The 23,956-nt window shown below is 38.6% G+C and overlaps 1 protein-coding gene across 1 annotated transcript in view; it reads left to right on the plus strand.

Moving 5' to 3' along the window:
- Positions 1-3,169: 3,169 nt before the first annotated feature.
- IPO7 (importin 7) overlaps positions 3,170-23,956 on the plus strand; it is a 38,629-nt gene continuing 17,842 nt past the window's right edge. The window contains exons 1-8 of the mRNA XM_030038741.2: positions 3,170-3,408; positions 12,476-12,557; positions 14,169-14,322; positions 14,678-14,836; positions 17,641-17,797; positions 18,443-18,532; positions 18,972-19,066; positions 19,166-19,250. Coding sequence (XP_029894601.1) covers positions 3,325-3,408; positions 12,476-12,557; positions 14,169-14,322; positions 14,678-14,836; positions 17,641-17,797; positions 18,443-18,532; positions 18,972-19,066; positions 19,166-19,250 — 906 coding nt within the window. The 5' untranslated portion in view covers positions 3,170-3,324. The remainder of the gene's footprint in view (positions 3,409-12,475; positions 12,558-14,168; positions 14,323-14,677; positions 14,837-17,640; positions 17,798-18,442; positions 18,533-18,971; positions 19,067-19,165; positions 19,251-23,956) is intronic.

Genomic DNA, 23,956 nt, shown 5'->3' on the forward strand with positions numbered 1-23,956 from the left:
GAAACTCCGTTCTCCCACAGCGGCCCGAGGTTGTCTACAAGTATTTGTACACAACAGAGAATACTATTGGGCAGCTAATCTCCGCAGTATGTATACTTTTTTTTCTGTTCCGAGACCAAGAATTTGATGAGGCTTGACTGCCTAAGGGACACATTTCCCTCCAACATTAACTCTTGCGATTTTAAAATTGACTTAAAAATTAAACTCCTGTATCAAGTCATCTGCTGCACCTTGCAAGATATTTATTTATGCTTTGGTAGGATATTTTTTGCCTCCTTTATTTGCTAAACAATTTTTGCCAAAGTCCTCAGTAATTGCTGTGCTGTGATGGCTAGGCTTAAAGTCTCTTTCGTCCTGCTAATACTGTTCAAAGAAAGTATCTGACAGAAGCAGGTATATTTATTTAATCCTGACAAAATTTCAGTGTTCAAGATGCCACAGGTCACCAGTCCCTTGTACTTTGATGTCAGTTGTCATCTGTTAGGTTGCTCCACTGAAACTGCTAGTATGTCTGTTTTCTTTGATCTTTACTATTTCATCTCCCTCTTTAACACTAAACTACCCGTGGCAAATGTATTCCATCAACAAATTGTTCAGATTTGTGATAAATTCTTTTTTAACGTTATGGATGTTTCTTCTTAAAGCTGGTGTCCAGCCCACATGAAATGTCCATGTTGATTGAATCTTGCATTTATTAATTTCTGTGAATCATTTACGCAATTAATCCTGCTGTGAGGCTAGTTATTGTTATTACTTCCGGGCAAGCAAAGACATGAATGCAAATATCTTTGTGAATGCAAACATTCCTTGATATACAATGTTTTCTTTTTCAGAGTACTCAAACTCTGGACAATTGCTTACACATTCTTATGCGTAACTTTTTTTGGTCCTCCTCACTTTTGTATACAAATGGTAGCAGCTCTGGCATAAGCTTCTCCAGCCACAGCACCTCAGCTGACAATGGTTCGCATCCCATTGTGCTTTTCTTTGCAGCATTTGGCATCTGTACATCTGACAAAGAGTATTATGTATAACCAGCACATTGTGAGCCCTTTGTCCTTTGCAGTACTTATTTTTCTTTTTAGAGAAGATATATTCTGTTTCATAAGTTGTTGGATCAGCTTAGCATCTACGTTCTCTCTGGTTAGAGGCATTATTGCTTTGCTCCTTTGATAGAAAGAGCATTGAGATTTGATCTTGTTATCTGTGCTGTGATGCAAAAGCATGGAAAATACTTTGTTGTAGCATTTTTTTAATGGTATTGAATCTACAGTATTTCACCTTTTTTTACATTTTGGGCTACATCTAGAATTGGAATGTGACTGCAGATCTGGGCAACTTCTAGAAGAACACCCTATGGCATCATGTCCTGAAATTATGCTACGTTGCCACTTGGGTCTTCCAGGTCCATATGTCTCCTGGGCTTATTTAGAAAGCCAGCCATTCATTGCTGCTTCGCCATTTAGTTTTATAAATGAGGCACTCATTTTCATACTTGCAATAAAAAAACCTCAAAAACATGTATGTAGTGTAAATCACAGTTTTTAGCATTATGTAAAAAAACCCCACCAACAAACCAGTAGTAAGAGAAACTGAAAAATCCGGTTTTTAGTCCAGCAACAATCATGGAAAAAGTTACTCATTTGGAAAATGTATATACAAAAGCAAGTCTGTTAAGCCGTTTCATATATGAAAAGACATTCCAGATAAACCTGACTAGTGCAGATTTTGCCAGCTGAGATGATAGTGGTTAGCCTGCCTTAGGCTATTCTCTGGGATGCTGGCCAACTGAGAGAGGATGGCCTTCAAAACCAGGCTGGCTCCATCCAGGCTACCTGTTGGGAACAGCCTGTGGCCCACGCTAACTCCATGTATGGGAAATGTTTGCAAGACCACTAGCACAGTAGGGTGGTAATGAAGTTTTAACGTGGCATTTCCTGAAACTGTTTAACTTGACTAGTAAAGACATAGTGTCCTTTACCAATTTTCTAAATCGTATCACTTTGAATTTATATTATTTTCTATACGTATTTGCATTTCTGCATTTCTATTCGATATGCAGTTTCTTTGTTCATGTGTGTTCATTTCAGAGTTGTTCCAGGATGGGCTGTGAAACTTTTTTTCTTGATTGCATTATCCGAGTGTTCAATAAACTCCTCTCACAAAAATAACTCTCAAAATTTCAAGTATATGACTGCATGTCATCCCCCAAACGAAGACATGACAGTGAATGTCTCTGTATACTACCGATTAAATTTTACAAATCGCTATGCACCTAACTTATAAATAGCTTTGCTTATGTTATTGAGACTACTCATGGAAGTGAAATTACTTCAGGGACTAAATGCTTGTAGGATAAAGCCTGCAGAAGTGACTTAGAGAGGACCAACTTAAGCAGTCCAATTCTGATTTTGTGACTGAGTCAACCCCTCCAGAAAGGACAGCTCTGGTCATAGTGATTTTCTGAAAAATGTCTGACACATCTTCGGCCCTTTTTTGTTTTGTTTTGTTTTTTTACTAAACCTAGCAGAACAAAAGGCTGGATTTTCCCAAATGCTTAAGAAGTGTTTGCACCCTGTGCCCACTATAAAGCAAGTGCCCTGAAAGGAAACCCATGCCTCCACGCATCCCTCCTTCCTCACCAGCCATCCAAGTCGCTCCGAAAACGGGAAGAGTACGTGGTAAAAGGAAGGACTTTCGACAAACAACGGATTCCACTTAAACTTAACGCGGCCCATGAGTTCAGGGCGGAGCGTGTGCCGGCCTTCCCCGCCGCAGAGGCGGCTAGCCCAGCCCCCCCGCAGCCAGCGGCGCCTACCGCCAGGCCGAGGTCGCCTTCAGGCCCTCTCCACAGCCCACCGCCGCTCCCCGGGCTGCCCCGAACACAACACGCCCCCCGAGGTGGCGGGCCGGGCACCGAGCCCTCACACGGAGGAGGAACCAAGCGGCGGAACCCCCCCCCGTCCGTCCGTCCGTCCGTCCGTCCGTCCCCTCAGCCTGCCGGGGCGGGGCGCGGCCTCCCTACCAGTGCGCCCCGCCGCTCGCCGCTTCGCTTTGGCGGGGCGGGCGGCGGTTGGGCGCGCGGCGGCGGCGACCGTTGGACTACAGGTCCCGTGGCGCCCCGCGGCGCAGAGGCGGGGCGCGGGCGGCGGAAGGGGCGCCGCTCCCTGGCGGCGGCGGGGGGCAGCTCTATCCGGGCCTTTGGCGCTTTCCCTTCCTTTCGCGCCGGCGGCCGCTGCGAGGCGGCGGGTCCATGTGCGTACGGCGCGGCGCGGCCCCGGCCCCTACCCTCCGCCTCCTCCTCTTCCCCCCGCCGCCGCCACCATGGACCCCAACACCATCATCGAGGCCCTGCGGGGTACCATGGATCCGGCGTTGCGGGAAGCCGCCGAGAGGCAGCTTAACGAGGTGAGGGCGCCCGATGGGGCCTGGGCCGGGGCCGCGGCCGCCGCGGTACTGGAAAGCGGGGTGTGTGTGTGTGGGGGGGGGGGCGCGGGCGGCGGGGTCGGGGCAGGCCTGTGTGAGGGGGAAGCGGGGCGGGGGCGGCGGGAAGGGGCCGAGGGCGCGGGGAGACGGGGCTGAGGGAGCGGGGGGGGGTGTTCCACCCCCCCCCCCCCGCTCCCTCAGCCCCGTCTCCCCGCGCCCTCGGCCCCTTCCCGCCGCCCGGCCCTGCCTGGTGTCACGGCGGCTGCAGGCCGGGCCCGGCCGCCCGACTCGCATTGTCCCCGGCACATGGCAGCGGGGCCTCCGGACGGGGCCAGGCCAGGCCATGCCATGCCGTACCGGGCGGGGCTGCTCAAGGTGGGGGGGGGGGGGGAATTTAACGGCAGAAAGCGGGTCGGCGTTGGGGAGGAGGCCCCCGTTGCTTTTCCTGTCGGGTAACAAATTACCTCCATTGTCTTCCTGCTCAGTCGGGGAAAGGGTAATCTATAGAGGGACGTTTAAAATCGTCGGTGGCGCAGGCCCCCGGTGGCTCAGAGGCTGGACCCGGTCCTGCCTGGGACTATCTAAGGGCAGTCGTTGGATGTGGAAAGCAGTAATTTGTCAGCGGGAAAGGAGGTAGCAAGACCCCCATCACTTTATAAGTAGCGCAGCCTATTAGCTTAAGAGTGGCCTGGGCTGGGTTCAGAAATAAATCGAATAGCCTGGCGTTATTTGGTGTTCGTACAGATCGTTTGGACTCCGTGTTCGGCAGCGCTGTCTGGGTAGGTGTGCTTTCTGGGTGTCGTATCGACATGTGCTTGGAAGACAGGGTTCCCAACCCAGATATGTCATCCACTTAGGCTACGCTCATGTGTCATATTGGGATATAACAAAACCAGCAGGTCCTAGTTCCACAGGTTTCAATTTTGGAAGGTTATATTACTGTCCCACTTAACTCCACCTGGTAGGTGAAAACTTTTCTTTGTTGATGAGACAGAGCCGCGGGACTTCCAGACATTTTGAAAAAAAGACGTTTTAGTGTTTGACTCGGAGAAAAGGTGATAGCTTGATGGAGGAGGTGAAGGATAAGCCTGTGTGGCAGCTCTTGTGGTGCCTTTAGTTGGCCTTTTCCACAAACGTTTTTCTTTGTGCTCTTAAGCAGACTTTTGGCCTGACAAAATATATTTAATGCAACAGATGTTCAACAGGGCTTAGATAAAGGTGGGTAAATGCTCTGCTGGCAGTAGAGAAACTTCTAAAAACTAAAGGTGTAGCTTCTCATATTGTAAAAGAGTGTAATTAAGCTGAATTCCTGCATGTCATTTAATAAGTGAAATGGCAAATAAATATTAGGTACGTTTGAAATAGCTGTAAAACTACTCCATGTTTAATTGAGGTTTGTATAAAATAATTGCCTGTCTTTTCTATATACTTTGGTAAAAAGAATTTTAGTGTTTCTTATTTAAATAAAAAATCAAAATAATTTAATTGGCTATAAGGACAGTAATTATATGAAAACTTAAGCTGGCCCTGAAATGCAATTTTTTGTGTTCTATGCCTGTCAATATCTATATATAGTAACTTGCTTGAAATCTATTTTAGCTCTTTTCTGCAGGTAATGAGTTGCTGAACTTGCAGGAAATTACATTCTCTGCCAGTTGGGGTCTTCAGCAAATGGCTAACTCTGTTGCGTGAAGGATCTTGCTCACCGGCAACTGGCTTTTGTTCACACTTTTGAATCAAAACATCATGGTCTATCATGCACTACACAAATATTAAATTGGTATAAAATCCAAATATCTGTGCCCCTTTAAAAACACCAGACATTATTGAACCAGTGCATAAGAATTCTTTATTGTTGGAAATGTAGCTTCACTGATCTTTCACAGGCCTTTTGTCATAAAAATATTTGTTAAACCCTAAATCTGCAAGCACTTATATATGTAGTTTTAGTCACATGTGTGGTCTTGGTTTTGCATAGGCTTGTTGAAGTCAGTTATGCATTTGCTTGCAGGATACTGGTCTAAATTTGTTAACTGGTAGGGCAATTGTGTTACCAGTTAATATTTTATTTCGCGTATGGGGGTCTCTTTCTCTGTAAAGTTGAAATCACACAGCAGTGAAAGCTATTCTTGCATGTGGCCAGGCACACACAAGTGATTTTATAATTTAAGTTTAATAGTTGTCCTCGGTTGACCTTTTAGTTTACCTTTAATTTGTCTGAAGTGCCTCTGTTGAGCTGATGAGACTGGTTTTCAGTAGAGTGGTCATTTTACCTTATCAGAAAAGAACATGCTTCAGTCAGTAATTGATATTACTAATTAATGGAAGAGTTAAGTATCTAGATCTGTCTTCATCATACCCTATCAATCAACAAAGTTTCCACTGACTGGAGAAGGGAACTGGGTTGTATGATTCTTGATTTGTCCAGGCTTTGTTATTTTTCCTTTGACCTTGACTAAGTCATGAATTGTTCTATGCTTTATTTCTTCTTTCACTAAGTTTTATCAGGTTATATTGCCTGCGCATAAAATGCTGTGAGAACTTCTAGAGTTGAGATATGCTAAAACCAAATGCAGGTATTTCAGTCTCTTTGGCTTTACTTTCTGCACTGTGAAAATAAGTTATAGGGAATGATACCACTAGCTCTTGTGTCTGACAGCTGCTTGTGTAATTTCCAGCTGATGATGTACCCTGAGTTGTTTGCCCATCTCTGTCCCTGTCTTACAGGGGAAAGCTGTGTTTTACAAGGACTTAGAACCAGAGTCTTCAAGTAAGCTACTGGAAAGCAGCAAGAAGAGTTGTTGCCTTTTGAAACAGTCTTTGTACTGCGTGTATAAACTGTTTCCCAGAAATGGTGATGAAAATAGATATTTTTAACTATGCAGCTATGGAATGACACGCTGAAAATGATACACAGTGTGTTTCATCTTTTAATATCAACATATTTATAAAGGCGCAGTTGCTAGATAATACTTTCCTTGCAGGTTTCTTCTTTGTAATTCCAGGGAATTTATAACTTAACTGTTATGTATGTCTTGTAAGTATCTGAGATTAACCCCAGTGCATATGAGCTATTAAGACATCTTTTTAGACTAACAACCCAATTTTTGTGTCTGAGAATGTTTAAAAAAAAAAAAAAAAGCAATCCCCAATAACTCATAATTTTTTAAGTCAAGGCTTAACAGAGTTTGTTTATGAAAGTGTTATCCTGTTGCTCTGCTGAAAAAGTGCCTTTCAGAAGTTATGTTTAAGCTTTTTCATGTTCTAATATAAATGACAGGGAAAAGAAAAATGCTTTAGCTTGTTGACTAGTCACCATAGCATGCCATCAGTTTAACAGGGTGCAACAGCGCCTAGTTCAGTGTCTTTCATTGCCTGCTTAATAGATACAAATGTCAGAACGATGGAATGATTAAATTAAATGATTGAACTCTAACTACTGGGAGCTTTGGAGTGAAAGGTTGTCAAAGGGGGAAAAAGCAAGCTGCTTATTACATGGTACCTTTCACTCAGGAATTTCCGAATGCTGAAATGCTATGTTTTGGATACTTTGGGGTAGGTGTTTATAGTGTTACCCCCATCTTTAACTTTTTTAACGTTTTCTGACATGGTCTTCACATATAACACCTACAGCTATATTTTGTAGTGTGAGTAGGAACAAGAACAGAACGTGAGTTTCCTGGCTCTGATTATCAGATCATGCGTTCTCTTTTAAAGTTGTTAGTATGACATTTTACCGAAAGTACTTGATTATTTTCACTTCCCTTATCTTTCATCTATATATTTTGGTGTGTGCTAGATGAGAGATGCTTTGGGAAAGGATGGTTTTAAACTGTATGTATCAAGGCTGGTCCAACACCAGAAATCCCCTTGGGGGCAGTAAGGAGCCAAGGGAGCTTTGTCTTCATTAGGAAGAAGTTACATTCTTAATGCATGTTAACATTCTTAATACATGTTAACCAGTACGAGGTAAAATCCTAGCAGATGGGGCAACTTGCCACTTTCTCATGACTTACCAGATAGTACTGTGTGTGCTTAGCTATCCTTTGCTAAAAGCACATTCCTTTTTCCTGTGTGAACAGAAGAGCAAATAGGTTTCAGAACTTGTAGGCAGTATTCTGATGAAATGAGCATCAGGGATGTTTGTGAGATCTGATAAGCATGTATGTATTTTTCCGTGGACCTTAAACTGGATTTGCATATACATTGTAGCTGCATAAGAGGTGACAGAACTAGCTTGCAAAAACCTGAGGTTAGAATGACTTCCACACCTGCTGAGTTCTTAAAAAAGAATTGAAGAGTGCTACAGGGCAGTTTGCTGATTCAGCATGGCCTTACAGTTCCTGACCTTACCTTTCTATAAAAAACCAAACTGTTTCATCTCAGTGTAATAGTTGTGTTCACCTAGTTCTGTTATGGTCTAGATCAAAAATTGCATGTAGATTTTTTTTTTTTTTTTTTTTTTTTCGAAACTGGAATGGGGGAGATGCGTTGAATTTGCTTTTTTCCAGCTCCTTTAAAAATAAATTGTAGCCTTTATTTAAATGTGTGCTACTTTGAATAACTATATAAATAACCTAGGGTTTTAGTTCAGCAACATATAGTAAGTATTACCATTCTGTTTTGTTTTTTTGGTAGTAGTGTGTCTGTTATGGTATGTTAAATTCTTAATGTCTAAGAACATTGGTTTTATCATTTAGTGGCATGCAGGCTTTGTGTGAGATAAGAATAATTGTAGTATTAAAGACAAGTGTAACTGACTTTAGTGAGTATCATTACTGGGGAAAAAGTGCTTTTCAGTGTCATAATTAACTGGTGATAGTTCATAAGCTGTGAACTGGTCTTTTTAATGTTAACTTCAAACTTCATTTATATTTCAGATTATGTAGCTGGCATAACACTTTTCTCAAAAGTGTGTTTTAGCACATGGCTGACAAACTAACTCAGCTAGGAAGAACTGCAATGAAATATGCAAGAAGATTGTACGTTCTGGGACAGTGATTGATATTAACAGACAGTGGTGCAGCGTTTGTGGTCTGATGGAATACATTCCTCAGCTAGTGAGGCTGCATAGCAAAGATTGCTCTTGGGAAAAGTCCCTGAATTCTTTGGCTCTTAGACAACAAAGTCATACCAGTGACATGGCATGTTGGAGGATTTGTAAGGGGGAAGGACTTGAGATGAGTTTTGGTTTTGTTTTTTTAAAATGTTGAGTTATGTGTTGGGAAACAGACTTTGACAGAACCTTTTTTTTTTTTTTTTTTTCCAGTTATCGTAGTTCTCTAAATGTAGTATTTATTTTAAAAGGGTGTTTGTAAACAATGGGCAAGAGAATAAAAGACAAAGTTTTACTGATGTCAAAACTTCAAAAGTCATAGAAATTGTTTCTAGTCTCCATGCAGTTTAGAGTATGTGATAGCAACCGTTGTGAAATCCTGATTTTAATTCTCGCATGCTGGAGCCATGGGACTTCTGTGTAGAATGACATTACTTGCCAGTGGCTTTCACTGAAGTAGCGTCAGTGCATCTGATTCTTCTGGAGACTGGGGCGTGCATTGGCCAGCAGAATCCTCTGCATTCAGATAGTACTCTGATAGACCTTTAATTAATCTTCATTTGCAGCTCACCTTTTGTATAGTGAAGTATTCTGGCTAATCACATGCACTAAAACCAAAACCTAGGATTTGTATAGAATATGTACCTAAAATAGGTGTGGGTTTTTTGTTTGTTTGGTTTTTTTTAGCAGTGCTGTCAGTGAAGAGAAACATGATGTCCTCAGAGGCAGCCATCTTTGGAGAGTAAAAATACTGAAGATTAAAATAGCTGAAATGGATGTGTGTTCAGTATTTTTTAATGCCGTAGATACAAAATCAGCACCTATGTGGTGTCTTTTTTTAAGTTCAGTTGGTTTTTTGGGTGCCAGTAAAACATAAGATGTTCTTTTTAATAGTAAAGCAAAACAAGGGAGCAAGTGACAGGTTAGTAGTACCTGTGTTTTTATTTGACGATTCAGTACACACATGCTTTCATGTAGCTGTGCTGACTCCTCCCCACATTTCAGTTTCTGTGGAATTGCCTTCCTTTCAGTGGCATGGGAAGGGGGTCATTGTAAAGAGTTTTGAAGTCCTTTATATTCCATATAGAATGCATAGAAGTGTTAATGTAGCTCTGTGAATTTAGTTATGAACTGAATCGATTAAGAGGAGGCTTTGTTTGGAAGGTACAAGGTATTTTACTTATGCTGCCTTGTATTAAAAGCACAAATTATTTCTGGTCTGAATCTCTCCTTTGAACCGCTAAAGGTGATAAAGTAGCTCGTCTTTGTGGTTGATTGGTGTCTGATGCTTGAGATGTTAATAAGGATGATATTTGTAAGATTTAAAAAAACCAAGGTAATGGTATAGATGTTTTGGTCCTATCCTTTAAAACTTGGTAGAGTTCAAAGAATCTGGTGAAAATATATTAATCCCGCATACTAATATAATTAACATTTCTAGAGAGCTTCTCTAGCTTGCTGTAGGCATAGGCTCAGTGCTGGGGTTTTTTTGTTGTTGGTTTTTTTTTTTTATTGAAGGAAAGATGATTCTTGGGTATTTTACTAAATTTCAGTGTGTGGTAGTTTTGTACACTGCTGTATTTTTTGTTGCTTTTCGCTTTTAAGACAACATTTTTGTATTCAATTTGTTTTGTTATTCCCATTAGTTCCTTGATAGTTCTTAAGCAATTAGCATATTTTTTACTGAAATGGATAGTTTTTATTAAGAGGTTAGTTGTCATTTATCATGAAAAAGGGAAAGTAATCCTTCATTTTTTTAAATTATAGGATTAAATGCTTTTCAATTTCCAAACATGAAACACATTGCAAATTTTCACTATTGAAAAGGTAGCTGTTAAGTTTATCATAGTCACTGTGGGAAGACATCAGTTTCCACTTTTAAGTCCATTTTATGTGGACTAATATAGCCTTATTTGTAGGTGAGTTAAAGGTTATTGAAACTGAAAGCTTTCTTCAGCAAGTTCATAGTAACACACTTAAGTGCAGGAGTACTTCCGTTGACATTGATGTTAGGCATATAATTGAATACTGTGCTGAATTAGGGTCTAATGTCATTTGGTATGTGTTGCAGGCGAAGTGTGTCTATTAATGTTCCCTAAGAAGAGAATGAGCTTAACGGACCTGGAGCTGTAGTAGAAACTAATACCAACAAGTAGATTTTATTTTAAATGTATTTATTCAACCATTACTTGACAGTTGAAAACAAATACTTCTTTTCATTTGCAAGTGTATTTGCTTCTTCAGGACTTTGGGGATCTCAGAGGGACGTGGGTGAGAAAGATGCATGCTCATGTTGCAGTGTCAGTTACTCCCAATTCATCAAAACACACTCTACAAATAAACATTTCAGTTGGACCAGATGAGAGTGTTGCTTCTGTGGGTTTTCTGTAGCCTGTAGATTTTTAGCACAGGATGAATATGTACAACGAAGTTTTAACGTTTGGGGAGATTCTTAAGTCAAGTTTGTTCTTCATTTAAAATCAGTTTCAATTAACAGGAGATAGAAAACAAGCTACACTAATCAAATCTCAGTACAAATGCATGAACAAATGTCATGTCCCAGGCTGTCCCTTTTATGCTTGTTTATACTAGAATTTATAGGAGATATTTGCTAGGGAAAGCTAAAGTTGGAGAGAAGAACCTGGTGCTGTAGGAGTGAGCTGGGCACTGTTACACACTTAGGAGGAATGTTGACATTTCCTACTGTCAAAAGAGCTTTTGGTCCTACTAAAAGAATAGAAGGATAATTTCTGATTATTTCTCTTTATGATATTATTTGCTCTGCTGCAGTAACTGACACAGTCGTTTGTTTTTGATAAATGGATAGTGTAATTTCAATGGTTTTCAAAGTATTAATTTATTTGCTTTCTGTAGGGAGTAATAAATCGAGTAACAAGTAGGTAAGAGGTGTTTTCTGAAGAGTTTAACAGGTTAAGTTATATAGGTCTATGCAGTTGTCTTTGATAGAAGTGCTGCAAAGAACGTATGAAACCATATTGACATGTAAGTGAAGATAAAGCAGAAATATATCTTGGCAATTTGAAACGTGGAGTAATTAGATTAGAAGGGACCTCTGCAGATCATGTGGTCCAGCCACCTGAAGCAAAGCTGTTTTGAAGTTAGATGAGATAGATCGGGACTTGTCCAGTTGAGTTCTGAATATCTCAAAGGATGAGGTCCCACGCCTCTGTGGACAGACTGTCAAGTTTTTGGTGCTTAGGAAAGGTGGGTAAAGGTTGCTATAATAATGTTAAGGTTAGTTTCCTCATATTGAAAATACAATATAATATTTAGTGTATCAATGACATTTCTCATTGCTGTAAGAAAAAAACACATTTTGTTTTCTTTGTAAGTGAACTCTTGCAAATCCTTGCGAAGTTGTTACTCTGCGGATGTCACTCCATTTAGGTCTCCATACTGTTGGTTTGCTTTATACTTTGTATAGTTAACGCTGATAGTTGCTGCAGTAGTGCATAAATGGTCACTTGAAGCTGTTTTTTCAGAAAGATGAATTATGAGTTGCACAGGCTTGCTTAAGGCTGGGCTTAGTTTTAAAACATAGTTGCCAGCTGTTTCTTGGATTATTATATAATGAATTCATACCTTGTTAAAGGTCACTGTAAACTTGCTGCAGTTGGGTTTTTCTGGCTATTCAGATATTCTTCTTTCAAGTAAGTATTTGTTCTGAGTGAAGAACATGTTTGATGACAGGTAAAGGCTGATTACTGAAGCCTGTTTAATGATTTCTTCAACTCTGTTACCTTAAACGGTAGGGTTTTTCCTTCCCCATCCCGTCTTCAAAATACAGTGAGCATGAAACTTTGGAATGCTTTGGTTGATTAGCTGACTACTGTGAAACTGTTTGAATCGCTGGTATTCTATTGATTGCATTACATCATTACAAAGATATTGTAAAACCTAACGGGAGTATGTTAAAACTTAACAACCTATGCCTAAATAATATTCTTTTTTTTTTTTTTTGTTCCTCTACAGGCTCATAAGTCAGTGAACTTTGTTTCAACTCTGCTTCAGATCACTATGTCTGAGCAGCTGGATTTACCAGTGAGACAGGCAGGCAAGTTTTCAAATCTTTTTTAATTGTATCTACTTTAATGGTGCATACACACAAGCACATACGCAGATACTGTTGAAGAATTCGAATAGTTTTAATCTCAAATGCTCCAAAGTTGGGAGTCACTTGAACTACAGTCATCATGAACTACATCTGGCACCATACACTGAATAGGGAAGACAGAAAGAAAAGGTGGCTGGCTCTTCAGTGATTGCTCCCATTTAGTGGTAATAATGGTCTTTGGGGGAAACAGAATGGTTTATGATGCTAGTACATTTCATCCGAGGAGGTTATTTAACCTTGTACTAGTAATGCTAATGTTTCTAAACAGTTTAAGAGGAAGAAAATAAATTATGTCTTTTGGAACCTTGCTGATTTGCACATGAGCCATCAAAATTGGATATTGAATCTTAGCAACTCCAAACAGCACCTTAAAGCTGCTATGATTACTTGATAGTGGTTTCTAATATGATGCTTGAGTGGTTTTTCTGACAGTTCAGCAAGTGTGATCTTGATCACTTATTTGGATCTTCCACGTAGGAGAATATTCTAAGTTGTAGCTTAAGCCTAACTTGCATTTTTATCTTATAGCTTGGGGGTACCATTCAGAGGATGACTCAAAAAGTATAACATGCAAAAAAAGGGGGAGGTTTGAAAGCAACCTCTGAAAATTCAACCTCAGTGTAAGCCAATTAAAAACCGAAGCAGTCTGTAGAAAGTAGAGACAACTCATACAACACATAGCTTACAAACAGTGCGTGTTTTGCAAAGCAATTAATAATAAATTCCACTATGGACAGATTGAAGTCTGCATCACTTCAGTCTTGTAATAGCAATATCTGCTGAGTGTTTCTTACCTTTGCAGACCCTTTCAGAAACGCTTTGGTTTCTGAATCTTCAGAAGGTGCATATGAAATTTCAGAAGAGAAGTTGCTTTATGGATTTGTGCATAGAATTAGATTAATAGTAACTTTGTTACTAGTTTGTCATTTGAGATTTCCTGTTGCGTTTTGTAAGTCTTTCTTTCCAAGTGCTGTAATCTGTGTTCTGCCACATAAGCAGTTTGGTTGTCAAATGGTAAATGCAGGCATTTGTGCCAGCTGCCTGATGGCTACAAAGTGCTGTGGCCCATAACCTTGGTATAAAGGAGCTCTGTTTCTCTTTAGCATTCACTCCTGTATCACAACTTAATTAGATTTTTTTTTGCTTACAAGGGATGTTTTAGATAGTCATTAGTATTGATTAGCTTTGTTTTAATGAAGATACTGAGAAAATAATTATAAAGGATTTTTAAGAAGTGTGTTGCTAAAATGTTCCACAACTATTTATCTGTAGCACAGATAAAAGCAATACGTTTAGTATTTTTAGATGAAAACACATTCTTTACAGAGCTAAATATACAGGCATCACAATAAATGGGTAGAAGAGTATCAACCTAGTAAATTATTAGGTTAATAATTTGCATGGTTTATGTATTTTGATTTTCCTACTCAGAAATGGTCAATGAATTAGTCATTTCAATCAGTTTTGTTCTAAAATAGATTTGCCTGCAAAATGCATGTTTGTTTTGTACTTTGAATGGCTATCAGCTCAGTTGCCACTTTTGTCTCACAGGGGTTATCTACTTGAAAAATATGATAACCCAATATTGGCCAGATCGTGAAACTGCACCAGGAGAGATTCCACCTTACTCCATCCCAGAAGAAGATAGACACTGTATTCGTGAAAATATTGTAGAAGCCATTATTCACTCTCCTGAGCTGATTAGGTATGCAGTTTTAACCTGTTTATGAATTGGCTGTGGTTTCTAACGGTTGGGTTTGTTTTTTTTTTAACTCCCCAGAACTAAGATCAATCACCTGTGTGCTAAGCATCATTGTCATACACTGTGTATCCTAAGCATAGAAATAATGTAGATGGAAAAACAGTTTTCAGCTTGTGCAGCATGTAGAAATTTAAATTCCTCAAATGGAAAATATTAAGCAGAAAGTACAGAACCTAAACCTTCTAAACAAAACTTGAAATAAATCTAAATTTGGGCGATGTTACTTGTTTCAACACCACAATAATATTATTAAAATAACAGTAGTAACTTATTTAATCATTGTGCATTTGATTTCTAGAGTACAGCTTACTACTTGCATTCACCATATTATCAAGCATGATTATCCTAGTCGCTGGACTGCAGTTGTGGAGAAAATTGGATTTTATCTTCAGTCTGACAACAGTGCTTGTTGGCTTGGAATTCTTCTTTGTCTTTATCAACTTGTAAAAAACTATGAGTAAGTTTTTTCTACCATATGAAACAACATAATTAATAAATTTGTGTGTATTATTTGTATTCTGTATGTATATTGTAACCATGCAGAATTGTGTGTGGGACTGTGCAAAGGTGATAGAAATCTAATTTTAGAGAATATTGTTGAATACTCGCCATGGAGAGGTTGGCTCATTTATCTTCTCCACTAAGAAATTACAGAAAAACTGCCTTCATTAAACATTTGAGACCAGAAAAAAGAGAGTATTCTAAAGCCTTCATTTGGTGGTTGTTTTTTATGGATTGATAGCAGTAAGAAAGTCTGCTCAAAGTCATGACTTCTGCAGAAGATTATTACTTATTTAAACCAGGTGTAGACTCTTAAACAATTTGTACTCTAGGTATCAGTGACAGTGAACATATAAAGGTTTCAGCACATGAAATCATGAATGTTAGGAAGTTCCAAATTAGTTGGCTGACTTTGGTATGATCATTTTGATAGCCTCATCCAACCCATCATAGGAAATCTTTCTCAAAGCCCACTGTTCTCCTATATGTAAGGCATTGGGCTAGAATACAGGTCAATGTTCTTTGCTCTGTATCTGATATTACACTCAGAGCTTTAAAGTTGAGGTTGCACTTTGAGAAGTTATGTGGGGCTTAGCAGCTGCTGCTGCTGGTGTATAGGAAGCTCATTTGAGCTGGGTCAGGGAAAAGTGCAATCCTGGAGTCTGGGAATTGTGGATTCCATCAGTTCCACTACTGCAACTTTTTCAAAGCACTGTCATGCATAACATTTTTGTTTCAGGTACTTGACTTAAAATGTTGCATTGAATAATTTCACTCTAATTTCATGAATTTTATGTAAATTATGTAAAACAGGTGAATATCAGTTTTCTCAAAAATCCTTTTTTACAGGAATGCTATAAAGACCTTTGTAATCCCATGTTGGAGTTTATTTGGTGGCTGAAAATTGCAAGTCCTGCTAGGAAAGGAAAATAAACTAATTTCTCACTTGATGTTCAATTTAAACATCTTTAACCAAACGTACAGCAGAGATCTGCAAGATATAAAGCATGAAGTGTTCGCTGGTAGTTTATTATGATTATAGCAACCCTTGTTTAGGGAAGAATTTTGATATGAGCGCAGTCATTGCGTGATTAACTAAGGTAATAGGTGTGTTCGTAATCTTAGTTGATCAAACACTTCAGCTGAGGCCAGCAACTGCTCATACTTGTTTAGCTTTCTGGTCAAGTCAACAAGGGTCGGTTTCACAAATCATGTAGGAATATGCACATTTCATTGTGTAACAATATGGGTGCAAGCAGATCTCTAAAATTTGTTAAATTACTTATGTCTGTTATGACTTTGATAAAGTTTTTACTGCTTGAGTTGTAGGAATATTTAGCTGTTGAATTTTTTTTTCCTTAATGTGGAAGGTAAATATCTTCGGGCTTTTCAACATTATTTTTTTTTTCTTCAAATCCAGCCAGCAAGATCATATGGCTGCTCTTTGCATAGTTATTTTTTTCTGGTCTTTTTCAATAGTGTCTTTTGTGGAAACTAGAAACTGAGTTTTCCTGAGCAACATTTAATCTTTATATTTAAGTTTCTATTTCAGAAAATACATGGAAACTATATTATTGAACAGGATTTTGGAGCTCGGTGTTCTGTAGCAGTTTTTACAGAATATGCCATCTGGCAGCAGATTGAGTAGACTTTATCTTATATTTCTGCAAATTGGCACTCTTTTAAGAGGCTGAGCATTGATATTTAATATTAGTGAAAAGTCTACCAAAAATGTATTAAAAAAAAAAAGAACAACAACCACCAAACCACAACCCAACACCCCAACCCAGAAATCTCGCACCCAGAAATCTCCCACAAGAGTCCAAGCGTATAATAGTATTAATTGCTTAATCAAAAAATAAAGCTGTATGGTGTTAAAGTGATATTTTACTTTGTTCTTATTGTCATCACCAGTATGGACAAGATCCTATTCTGCTGTGATAACTCTTGAGTCAATAAGGACTTTCTTCTTTGTAAGTTAAAATTGGGGGTGAAGATTTCAAAATGCAGCTTCATGTCCTTTCAGGAATTTTGAAATGTTTTGAGAAAGGAAATGGAGCCTTGTTTTCGGGATAGGCAAACTAGTGGACTGTCACCAGCATGGGAAGGTGCGAGCCACTATTTCAAGGCGGTTTGCAATTGAAGCCTGCTCAGAGTCCACTACATAGCCTTCCAGCCTACATTCTCTATCAGATAGTCAGATTTGGGCAAACTAAATGGTAAGATGTGAGAGACATCAGTGGTAAACTGAGAGACTTCACCATTTACTTTCTTCAATGTCAGTGAAGTAATCTAGCTTCTGGAAATATTTTGATGAATTATGAACTCTGATAAACGTATTTCTGGAATTTTACTGAGTAGCCCAGCATCTGCTGTTCTTGGCAATAAATGTGTACCTTTTGCTTGCAGTTTTTGTAGTGCTCTGATTGCTTTTCACTATAGTAATGGTGTGGCTGAACATGATGAAGTATTCAAAGTGAGTAAGTTGGCAGGAGTGCATTACCAGCAGAAAACTAATGTGGATATATAGTGGAGTAATGGATGCTCAGCAGTTTTCTAACTTGCCTTTTAACTGTGATGATGTCTGACTATAGCTTTATTTCAAATTCTGTAACAAGAAATGGCTAGGTATTTTTTTTTAATCATATGTTGTTATGAACGGTAATATAACCTACTTGTGTCTACACTGGGGAAATGTGGACTTTTAAAACTCAAAAACTACCTGAAATGTCTACAAAACTAGTTTGTTCTTATCTAAAGGTACAAGAAACCAGAGGAGCGGAGTCCGTTGATAGCAGCAATGCAACATTTTCTACCAGTTCTGAAGGATAGTTTCATTCAGCTCTTGAGTGATCCATCTGATCAGTCTGTCCTCATCCAGAAACAGATCTTCAAAATATTTTATGCCCTTGTCCAGGTAAAAAATAACTTTGTATGTACTTGATCAGTAATTTAATTTAAAGCATTATACTTTTCCTTAAAACAGTAAATGACAGAACTATTAACAATATTAGATTGCATCTGAATCATTTACGTAAACTACTCAACTGTGTTATGAATCACAGGTTTTTGGTATGCTTGATTGTGCTGTACTTCTACTTTTGTACAGTGCTATTCCTGGTGGCATTAGATAGAACTTACACATGCCATCCTGTAAGGTAGAGTGTTTTCTAGAAAACAGATTAGAAAATCAGTTTTCTAATGACATTGTAGAGGCCAGCCTACATAGAATTGCCAGTGTAAATGCAGCAGTTTGGAATGAACTGTTAATATGCTCTTAATTGCTTCAGAAATTAGTGTAACATCCATTTAAGTAGTATCTTTGCATTGCATAAGCAGAGTGTATTTGAGTAAAGACCTCTAGCACTTTTGAGGATATTGAGGATATAGACTAGGTTGTGTTAAGTTCTTTAGCCTGGTTTTCTGAGACATTTGCTAATCTTTCATGGTAGCTAAGCGTAGACAAAGATTTGAAAGAGCTAAAATTCAAACTGAAAGTAATGTTATTTTCATATTGCTTTATAATAAATTTATTCCCCCTCCCCCTTTTTTTTTAAATAAGTACACATTACCTTTGGAGTTGATAAATCAGCAAAACCTGACTGAATGGATAGAAATCCTGAAGACTGTTGTCGATAGGGATGTACCAGCTGTAAGTGGCTTTTGGCTATTTGTATCTTTAAGCTTAAATATTTTTCATTTGTTAGAATGTTAAGAAGTTTAGCTTTTTATTTCTGCATTCTTTTTTCTCAACTGATGCCAAGAAAATAAATTTTTAAGCTAAATAGGGTGTTTTAAACAGACTAGACAAATTTTGAAAATGTGTAGCTTGTATGGGAGTTCTGTTGTTTTCAAATTATAGCACAACTTATTTTGGCTTCTTGTTTAAAGAATTTGTTGACCATTTGTGCAGCCTATATCATGGGATTTAGTTTTAGATATGCTGTACTTTATACTTCTATTAAGCTAGAAGTGCAAATGACAGGTTAAAAACAAAATATGCTATATAGTTTTTCAAAATACATATAATTTGAACTCTTTGTGAATAGTTGGTAAATAATCTTTTTTCTCTCCCCCCCCGCCCCCAAAAGGAAACCCTTCAAGTTGATGAAGATGATAGACCTGAGTTGCCTTGGTGGAAATGCAAGAAGTGGGCTTTGCATATCTTAGCTAGACTTTTTGAGAGGTATGTTCTTTTCCATTATTATTTTTAGAAAACCAAGCAAGTCTTCAAGTCAGTAATATTGCTGCACCCTTGAATTTGCATACTTGCTTCTAATTCTAGGTATGGAAGCCCTGGTAATGTTTCCAAGGAGTACAATGAGTTTGCTGAAGTGTTCCTGAAGGCATTCGCTGTTGGTGTTCAGCAAGTAAGAAACGCTGAATGTGTGGGGTATTAGGATAAGTTCAGAGTTAGTAGTGATTTCTTATTTCACTATTTTCTGAAAAGGCTTCTTGTTCTTCTTCATAGTGGGGTTTTTTTAAGCACATTGGTATGGAAAGCACTGATGTCTATGGGTAAAATGAAAAGAATTATTAAAAGAATTATTAATATGCCACGTAGGACAATCCACTGAAAATAGCCTATGCATCACTGATAATCTGTAAACAGAGTAAATGCTCTCATATAACAAGCCCTCAGGTGAGCTTCAGATAAATGCTATCAATTTTTCTGGCTCTGGAAGAGATAGGTATAATATTTATATGGTGTAGTTGACCTTCTTACCTACCCTTTTAACTCTGATGATACAGTTCTTCTTTCATTCAAAGTCAGTAAATACTAAGCTTTCTAGCCTTCTGCAAAAGCCTGATCAAGCAGAGGCTTGCTTTCAAACAGGTAAGTCTGATGGTCCCTTTCCACTCATCTCCCTGTCTGGGGGTTGCCACTTCTGCAGGGTCTGTTACGTGCAAAGCATCTTCTGAACTATAGCAGTTTCTAACCTGATGTATTGATGTTATACTGAACTATCCTTCATTTACCTTTATTGGAGTAACTTCAGGATTCAGATAGTCCTACCACATGGCAGCAAGCTACAGGTTTTCCTGAAGGGACAGAATGGATTGGTAGGGCAGGAATTGTCATCTGCCTCTTACAGTGCATGTGTTTCAAGTCAGTAATCTGAACTTTTTGAATTAGCAAGAAAATTCTCATGAATATTGGGAAATTTTTGGATCTGTTTTTCAGCTCCTGGCTGTACTTTTGACTTCTGTTATTTTGAAACAAGTTTATTTATAAAAAAACTTCAGGTATTTTTTGTAAAATTGCCTTGTACTGGCCCACAAATCTGTTTACATTAATGTGATTAGGTTGTAAATGTAAATAGACTATTAATTTATGAAAAGCTCAGGGAGTAGAATGTTTTCTTCAAAGCCTTTGCTTTATTCAGAAGAACAGTTCTTAGTTCAGTTTCAGTTTTCTTAGTTTTCATTCCTAATGAAAGTATAATGAATTACAGGACTTTAAAAGAGGAAAAGTAGGGAAAGTATCTCCTAAATACATGTTTTTTGAAGGTCATCTGAAGTATTGAAAGGGAAAAGAACATTTATCACATTGAGTGTTAGAAAATATATCCCAACATTTTACTCAGACAAGTAGAGTCAGTGTCACCTTCTGAGGTGCTTGTCTGTCACCTGTAGATGACATCAGACAGATAATTATTACATGTTCTTTAAGACCTTACTGATCGCTTTGAAATTCCAAGATAAGACAAAGTTCTGACAAAAGACTGCATTGGCAAAAAGTCTTTGAAAAAATAAATTTAAACAGTTGAACAAAATACTTTCATGTTTTTTCTTTTCATTTTCTTTCAATCAACTTTGATCCTTACTGCATCTAGGAAACGCCAAGAATTCAAGTCTTGCTTTTTAGCAATTTTCTTTAAAGACCTTTAAAATGCTTACAGTTTCTTCCTATACAATAATGTAACTTGCTTAGAAATATAGATTATTTTTAAGGCACTGTCCTCTATTTCTGTGCAGAAGATAAATCTTGGATGTATGCTCAAGAAATTAAATCCTTCAGATAAATGTTATGGAAGATTTTTGAACGGCATGTACTTCTTTACAAAAATTGGAAATCTGTGAAATACTGAAGAATACAAATTCTGATAGTACGCTTCACTGAGTTCTCTTTACTCTCCAAAGTGCATGCACCCTTTTACTGAAGGAGTAATAGATAAATATATGGTATGTGTTTGCAGGTTGTTCAAGTTTAAACTTGAAACATGGTGCTAATAATATTCTCATAAGTACTTGTCATTGATTATTCTTTTTATCTACTCTATATCTTTTTGTCATGTGCATGTCACCAGCTGCCCGCCACGGGGCACCCCCCCCCCCCCCCCCCCCCCCCCCCCCCAAAAAAAAAAATCTGGTACATTCAGCATTAGTTCTAGCTAAACTTTCTTAAGCTTGGCCAAAACAGGCTGAGCTGCCTAGCTGGAATACCTCGATTCTTATCCGTTGTGTTAGCAGCTGTTTTGCTCAAGACATTTCTCATTTTGAAAGACCTGATGAGCCAGAACTAAGCCCTGGTTGAACACTACTGTCTGGTTGTTCCTTGGCACAGTTGCAGAATGTTCTTTATTTGCCCTCGAGCCTCCATCCCACATTCTGCTTTTCCTCACTGCAATTCTTAAACCTTTTCTTAATCTTTTTAATTCCTTTACTTACTGCGTCTGAATCGTGGAACTGCTTACATTTGTGGAAAGAGAGGACCAAAACACTTGTCCTAAGTAGCGTGGCTGCACAGACCATTTGTTTAGGCCTCAGCTTTGTCCTCATTTCCAACACTGTTCCCCACCCCTTTATTGACTATTAATGAATTTAGGCTTTTCTGTGTGCTGTCCTGTTACATTGAAGAATCTCTCTCAAAAAAAAAGAAACTTCAGATCCTTCTAAAATTAAAATATACCAGCAAACTGGACCTTCTTGTATAAGGTTTTCCACAGAGAAGATTGTATTACTGTATGTTAAGTTCTAGTTTGCTGAAGACCCAGGATTACTGCTTATGCCTAGAACAAAGAAACCTAATTTATATTTTTTTAAATCTTTCTGAGCTGCCACCATGGTGTGACTTAGGCCATGGAGCCTGTCTCATATCCATGCATTATAAAAGTTCAGTATATGATGTTAATATAGTGATGGTAGTTTCTTTATTGCTTGTGTTGACATTTATAATGGAAGCCAATCTTTAGAATGTCATGTACACTGTGTAAAACCCCAAGAAATCCCAGTCCTCGTTAGTTTCCTGATTACTTCTGGAAAGATTGTATGTAAGGCTTACCATCAAGGAAGTAAAATATGTTGCATAGTTGTTTACATGTTTAATCAATTTTGTTATGAGTTTGTTAGACTCTTTTTAATGATTAACATTCTTCTTAATTGTTCTAACTTCAAGAAGCATGTTAGTCTTACCAGGTACTCATGTTTTACTGATTTTGGAAGTTACAAACATCTGTCACTATTTTTGCAGAGAAGAATTTTCTCTTTCAGTTAGTTCACAAGAGACTAAAAAGGAATTTTGACATATGTATTCTTTGATAATCCTTGAAACAGCTGTAAGTCTCAACATTTGCTCTCTTTTCCTTTCCTACTCTAAGTCAGTATCTAATGCCACCAAAGCCTTGTACTCCTCTTTAAACTCAAGCGCGAGGCATCTCCTTTGGGAGAGATGCTTCACTACTTGTCTAATGTTATCAATGGAATTACGTTTCAAAATAATGAATCTCATTTTCCCAGAATGTTTTTTTTTGGTGATATTACAGATTGATACATATCGGTTCCTTCAGTTTTGGTTTTTAAAAAGTTGTTCTATGTGAAGAATTAAATGAAACCCTGGAAATGGGATTTTTCTTTTCTCTCCAGTTGGTGCTGCTGCTCTTGAAGGTGCAGTGTTACTACTGGCCTGGATTGGGCTACAAGGAAATCCCCTTGCATTACCAATACCAAACTTTCCAGTGAGCTGGAATTTAGTCACTAGTAATGGTCCCATGTCCATTCCATCTCCTTATTTGTGGAAAGCCATGGACTTTAACAAATGTAAATCCCTGTTGCCCTGGTTTCAGCTGGGATAGAGTTGACTGTCTTCCTAGTAGCTGGTACAGTGCTATGTTTTGAGTTCACTATGAGAAGAATGTTGATAACACTGATGTTTTCAGTTGTTGCTAAGTAGTGTTTAGTCTAAAGTCAAGGATTTTTCAGGTTCTCATGCCCAGCCAGCGAGAAAGCTGGAGGGGCACAAGAAGTTGGGATGGGACACAGCCAGGACAGCTGACCCAAACTGGCCAACAGGGTATTCCATACCATGTGACATCACATCCAGTATAGGAACGGGGAGGGGAGTGGGGGCAGGGAATTGCCGCTCGGGGATTAACTGGATGTTGATTGGTGGGTGGTAAGCAATTGCACTGTGCATCATTTGTATATTCCAATCCTTTTATTATTACTGCTGTCATTTTATTAGTGTTATCATTATTAGTTGCTTCTTTTCTGTTCTATTAAACTGTTCTTATCTCAACCCATGAGTTTTACTTCTTTTCCCATATTCTCCCCCATCCCACTGGGGGGGGTGGGGAGTGAGTGAGTGGCTGTGTGGTGCTTAGTTGTTGGCTGGGGTTAAACCATGACACCTGTGAATAGTTCTGAATGCCACCTCAGGAGAAGAATTGAGGCCAGAAGGCCAAGGGGAAAGACTGGTTCACCATTCTTCATACCCATACGTTCTTCACACAGCGTTGTTGCTGTAAAGCTGCACATAGGCAAGAATCAGTAGACTGCGTGAGCATAGAGTATTTTACCAGTCCAGTGTTTGGGCATGAATTTCTGCCCCCAAAGAGTGGTAAGATGTAATAATAAACCTTGGACAGAAAGGACTGCTGTACCATGTTGGTGATGAATTAGCATGTATGTTTTGTCTTATTAAAGGATTGTTTTTTTAAAAGATGTGCAGCACCTGCTATGAGCTGCAAATTGCCTTATAAAATTAACAATGACATTTAGTAGAAGGATTAGTCAGTACCCATTTTAGCCTAATGAATAAATAGGGGTTTTTTGTTGGATTTAGAGGGGTTCTTAT

Source organism: Aquila chrysaetos, chromosome 16 (assembly GCF_900496995.4).
Source record: "Aquila chrysaetos chrysaetos chromosome 16, bAquChr1.4, whole genome shotgun sequence".
Classification (NCBI taxonomy): domain Eukaryota; kingdom Metazoa; phylum Chordata; class Aves; order Accipitriformes; family Accipitridae; genus Aquila; species Aquila chrysaetos.